This window comes from Etheostoma cragini, chromosome 1 (assembly GCF_013103735.1).
Source record: "Etheostoma cragini isolate CJK2018 chromosome 1, CSU_Ecrag_1.0, whole genome shotgun sequence".
NCBI lineage: Eukaryota > Metazoa > Chordata > Actinopteri > Perciformes > Percidae > Etheostoma > Etheostoma cragini.
This window is the reverse complement of record NC_048407.1, coordinates 4,640,507-4,646,113: the sequence shown is the minus strand read 5'-3', so window position 1 is coordinate 4,646,113 and position 5,607 is coordinate 4,640,507. Positions and strand designations below refer to the sequence as shown.

The following is a 5,607-nucleotide window of genomic DNA, read 5'->3' as shown; positions in this document are numbered from 1 at the left end:
ATATATATATATATATATATATATATATATATATATATATACTGTATATATATACACACAGTACAGGCCATGAGTTTCTTTATTTTCATGACTATTTCCATTTGTAGATTATTAGTGAAGGCATCAAAACTATGAATGAACACATAAGGAAATATGTAATTAACAAACAAGTGTGAAATAACTGAAAACATGTCTTGTATTCTAGTTTCTTCAAAGTAGCTTTTGCTCTGATTACTGCAATCCCAGAACGTGTGTGCGAAAATCGTGTGTCAAAGAAATTAGTGAAATTAGCAATATCCTGTTATATATATAGTATCACTGTATAGATAGACCTGTTGACTCTGCTCTATCACACCAGTATTACTTCATTAGCACCACTCACTTCATCATGTCAATATGTCTTCAAATACTTTATATTACTTATATTTTTATTCTATTCTATTTTTGGTTTCTTATTATTTATTTGTTCCTTTCCATACTTATCTGTAGTTATTTCTGTTGATTCTCTTGTACTGCTGCAACAACCGTATTCCCCCTACATCAATAAACGTGTATGCCATATCTCATATCAGTGTAACTGCCACAACAGCTTTGTTATTGGTGTAATAAAAAACAATTGTCAGCCAATCTCAGTTTTCATTTGTTTTGGACCGGTGCTGGAAACTGGGAAGGGGAAGTATTAGCGGGATACAGCATGAATGTGTGTCAAATTTAATTAATAATTAAACGTCTGGTGGAAGCCAAAGTTTTTGTTTTTCTCTATGTATGTACATCCCTTCTGCTTTCATGTCTACTCTCTCTATTCAGCCCATCCTCCACATCATCCCTCTCCCTTCATCTTTCCTTCGCTGATATCGCTTCCCCATCCTGTGTTTGAAGTAATCGGGTCTCAGCAGTGGGAAGTGCTAAGTGAAGTTAAAGAGAGGAGGCAGCGAGGGGGTGGGCGGGAGCGGCGAGTGCTAATTGCTCCCGTCTCACATCTTCAAAGATGAAACTGATGTGAAACAGTTTGGGTTTTCTGTTATTCCAGAGGGCCTCGCTTACATTAACACATTTGGAAAGTATGACGTTAGTGTAAGTCCTGTGTCGGCACTTCACCTAAATGGATGCATGGGCATTTTGAATAATGGTCGCCTGTTTTTCTTCTTCATCAATTCCTTCAGTTCAACTGAAATCAGTATTTCTTCATTTTTAAGTGTGTGCTCGGAGTAGTTTAGCCACATGTGAAAATGTATTTGAGTTTAAAGTCTGACTAGTGAGAAATAAAGTCAGAATCCTGAGAATAAACTAAATTTTGATTCAACAACAAAATCATTTCATACTGTAGATTGAGAAGAGATTAGAAGGAGACGGGATTTGAAAGGATGACTTGATGCATTAGTACTGCTGTTATTTATATTTCTTCTTTCACACCCCCCCGTGCTGCATGATTCACTGTTCCAGCCACAGACGTAGCAACACATAATTATTTATCAGAAGGTGTCACATCTCATTAACTGAAGATATCCATATCCATCAGCTTCTTTTTCTGAAAGCCTATTTATTTTTAACGCCTATCTTACATCTTTAAGACAGTTGGTTTAGCACTATGGGGAGCCCTGCATTGCAGATTTACCCTGTATGAATAACTCAAATTTAAATAAAAGTCACATGGAAGGAGCTTATTACTGATTTTAAAAAAACAGGCTGCTTTTTTGCACCTCCAATCTCAATTAGTTGTCTAATTAGTGTTTTCTAGACATCACAGACCAGCAGCTAGAGGACATGCAGAGTTTTCAGAAAGTCACTTTTTCTCTACTGGACAAGGTTTCACTGCATTGCTCTTTCCATCTTCACCTACAACCCAAAGCTTCAACAACTAGTTCACAGCCTTGTTCTCAGGTCTTTTCCGGCTCATTTGGGTACATTTTGGAAGAACCCAACTGACGGCAGGGAGGAGGTGAACAGGATCACCAGCGAAGAAGATCAATCGCTCAATATTTAATGATCTAGCCACCAGCGGGTATCCAATGTGCTTTACATCAAGGAACAAGAATCAAACAAAGCATACAGTGGAATAAGAAAAGAATAAAACATAACATCAGAAAAGGTTAGGTAAAAGCAGGAGGAAGAAAAGAAAATGTCACAGCAGTACTATGTACACTGAAATAAATTATAAGTGCAACCAATTTGTTTTTGCCCCCCTTTTACATGAGATCTAATAGTTTGCCAATGCACACAAATGGCTTATTTCTCTCATATATTGTTCACGAATGTGTTCAATATTAAATATTGGTTAGTCAGCACTTCTCCTTTGCCAAGATAATCTATCCACCTCACAGGTTTGGCATATCAAGATGCTGATTAGACAGCAGGCTTATTGCACAGGTGTGCCTTAGGCTGGCCACTCTAACGTGCAGTTTTATCACAAAGCACAGTGCCACAGATGTCACAAGTTTTGAGAGAGCGTGACATTGACATGGTAAATTGAAATTTCATTTCTCCACCATAAGCCCTCTCCAAAAGGCGTTTCAGAGAATTTGGCGGTACATCCAATCAGCCTCAAAACCGCGGACCACGTGTAACCACACCAGCCCAGGACGTCGACATCCAGCATCTTGACCTCCGAGATGGTCTGAGACCAGCCAACCAGACAGCTGCGGCAACAATCGGATTCCATAACCAAAGAATTTCTGCACAAAACCGTCGGAAACAGTCTCAGGGACGCTCATCGGCATGCTCGTCATCCTCATCGGAGTCTCAACCTGAATGCAGCTCGTCGTCAGAACCGACTTGAGTGTGCAAATGCTCACGTTAGATGGCGTCTATCACTTTGGAGAGCTGTTCTCTTCATGGATGAATCCCGCTTTACACTGAATACAGGGCGGATGGCAGACAGGGTGTATTACATTGTGTATGTGGATAGAGTGGCCCATGGTGGCGGTGGGGTTATGGAATTTTAAAGGGAATGTTATGGACAATGAACATAGGTGGATTTATTGGTGCATTTTGAATGCACACAGATAGACAGGTGATACGGTTGTAAAATGAGGTTCTTTGGTGACTGCGAGGATCTGTTGGGCTCGTTAAGTGTTAATATCTTGGCCAAATACGCAGCGGCCAGGCCATTAAAGGTCCACTATGAGTTCCTGTATTGTCAATTCTGTTGACGTTGCAAGTAAATTTCAAACAAAACCGAGCAAGCTCCCCCCTCCCCCCCATGTTTCCATAACTGTCACGACTAACTGACTAACTGTCACTAACCCCCATCCCCTCCCCCAACCATCTTGTCGGGGACTAGCTGGAACGTGGTTTGTTATGGTTTGGTGCACGGCCTGTGCCTCTAGTGTTTGTTTGACATTCATGACCCCTATGTCCCTCTGTGTTTTTCACAGTGTATTCAGAGGCCAGGCAGCTAGCGGATCAAGGAGAGATAACTACAATTTGACATAAAAATTAAATTGAAACCATGCAGGAACTCATAGTGCACTTTTAACGGCCTTAAGATCATAAAATGTATTCTAAAATCTACCGGGAGCCAATAAAGAGTGTACAGATTGGGGGTAATATGTTGCCACCTGAAGGGTATTTTTTTTTTAAGTTTTCCTGAAATAACTGCATGTTACGTTGAAGTCAAACCTTGACCCCAGATGTTGTTCCTGTCTCCTCATAACAACAGTTATCTCAATACACTTTACAGATAGAGTAGGTCTAGAACTATAATTTACAAGGACCCAACAGTTCTAGTAGTTTTCTCCAGAGCAAGCAACAATGTGATAGTGGCGAGGAAAAACCAGGGACAGACCTAGGGATTTGGCAGGTGGTGTCTGACTTGCCGGTTGGGGGTGTAAAGAATAGTTGCAATAACAGTCACAGTAATAGATAACGGAACAGTGACTAGCAATAGTAGTTTGTAGTAGTTCATGGCAATGCAGGGCACTGCATGGAGTTACAGGGCACCGCAGGACGTAGCAGGGCACCACAGGACGTAGCAAGACGTAACAGGGCATCGCGGGACGTGTGGCTGGACCACGGCGACAGCTGCAACCATTATTTAGGTACCACCCTAATTTAAGGGTGGGTGAAAAAGAACAAAAGGACTCCCTCTATGAACATAAATGCAACAACATAATCAATGATAAATGAAGGATTAATGAGGGAACAGACAAACACATGGCATCATTTCAGCAAGTCCACATATGATAGCATATGATATGAAATCCTTAAAAACAGTAGATCTGTCAATAGTTATTATTATTGGGACTTTCTCGCCCAACAAACCTCAATGTACAGGACTTTTTCTGTCACATAAGATAAAAAAATGTGTAATATTGTAATAATAATAGTGTGTGTGTGTGTGTGTGTGTTACAGATCTATCGGCGTTGCTGGCTGGTTTTCAAGAAGTCATCCAGTAAAGGACCTCGACGTCTGGAGAAATACCCTGATGAGAAGTCTGCCTACATCAGAGCCTTTCCTAAGGTGTGTGTGTGTGTGTGTGTGTGTGTGTGTGTGTGTGTGACAAGTATACTCTGCAGGAGAAAACACCAAAGCTAAAGAGTTGACAGTCACACAGACTGACAGGAATGAAAGCAGTCAGCGTTCACATTAAAGTCAGATTCTTTTACTTCTGAGCTCAGTGAGAATCAACATCCTTTCTTCTTCTCTTTTACAACACTCTGTCTCAGAACTCACTCCTCTTTCATTCTTCGTCATCATCACCTCTCTCTCAATTGACCTTCCACTTTTACACCAGTGGAGTTTAAGGGAAGTTGTTGAGTGACTTTGTTCTATTTTTGCCCACTTGTATTTTCAACGCTAGCACAATATAATTTTCCACCCAAAGACATGGTGATGAATCTCATAGTTTGATAAAAAGCTAGATATTTTATTTCATTATTCAGGAGAAATTGGTCAGTTACTGTTGTCATCTATAAATCCTCTTGACCTCTTTTCAAGTCACCGTTTCAGCCTAAAGATGCCTTTTCACATTTCACCTTCAATCTGTTACCTAGGTTACAGAGATTAGCAACGTCAAGAACATCACACGGCTGCCCCGGGATACCAAGCGACAGGCGGTGGCCATTGTGTTTACAGACGATACGTCACGCACCTTCACCTGTGAATCAGGTGACGTATGGACACACACAGAGGGACAGCTTCGTACTGTCCGGACTTGACCCTTATCTCCCACTTCTCTCTCTCTCTCTCTCTCTCTTTCTCACTCTCTCTCTTACTCTCTCTCTCTCTTACTCTCTCTCAATTTAATTTCAATTCAAGGCTGCTTTATTAGCATGACTGTAGGTACAGTGTTGCCGAAGCACAAGTAAAATAGCATACCGATATATAGTATATATACTGTTTATACAGTATATATATATTCTGTATATTTTTTATTTTCTCTGACATATGTACAGGAAGCTATTGATGTAGATGGGTAGAAGTGGATGTTTGCTCCAGTGTCATGTTTGATTTGTCACAGGAGGCGACATAATTAGCTGCTAAGGTATTTCAGTTTGTCCTTGTTTGAAAGTGTCTTGATTGCTTTTGAATTTGGGGAAGAAGATTAGTCTAATTGGTTTGTATTTGTGTGTGTCTCTCTCTCTCTCTCTCTATCTCTCTCTCTCTCT

General features: G+C 40.5%; 1 protein-coding gene across 1 annotated transcript in view; it reads left to right on the top strand.

Moving 5' to 3' along the window:
* The window catches only part of dok4 (docking protein 4), a 72,667-nt gene that overhangs the window by 59,049 nt on the left and 8,011 nt on the right, over positions 1-5,607 (top strand). The window contains exons 4-5 of the mRNA XM_034867955.1: positions 4,352-4,459; positions 4,993-5,107. Of these exons, the coding sequence (XP_034723846.1) occupies positions 4,352-4,459; positions 4,993-5,107 (223 nt within the window). The remainder of the gene's footprint in view (positions 1-4,351; positions 4,460-4,992; positions 5,108-5,607) is intronic.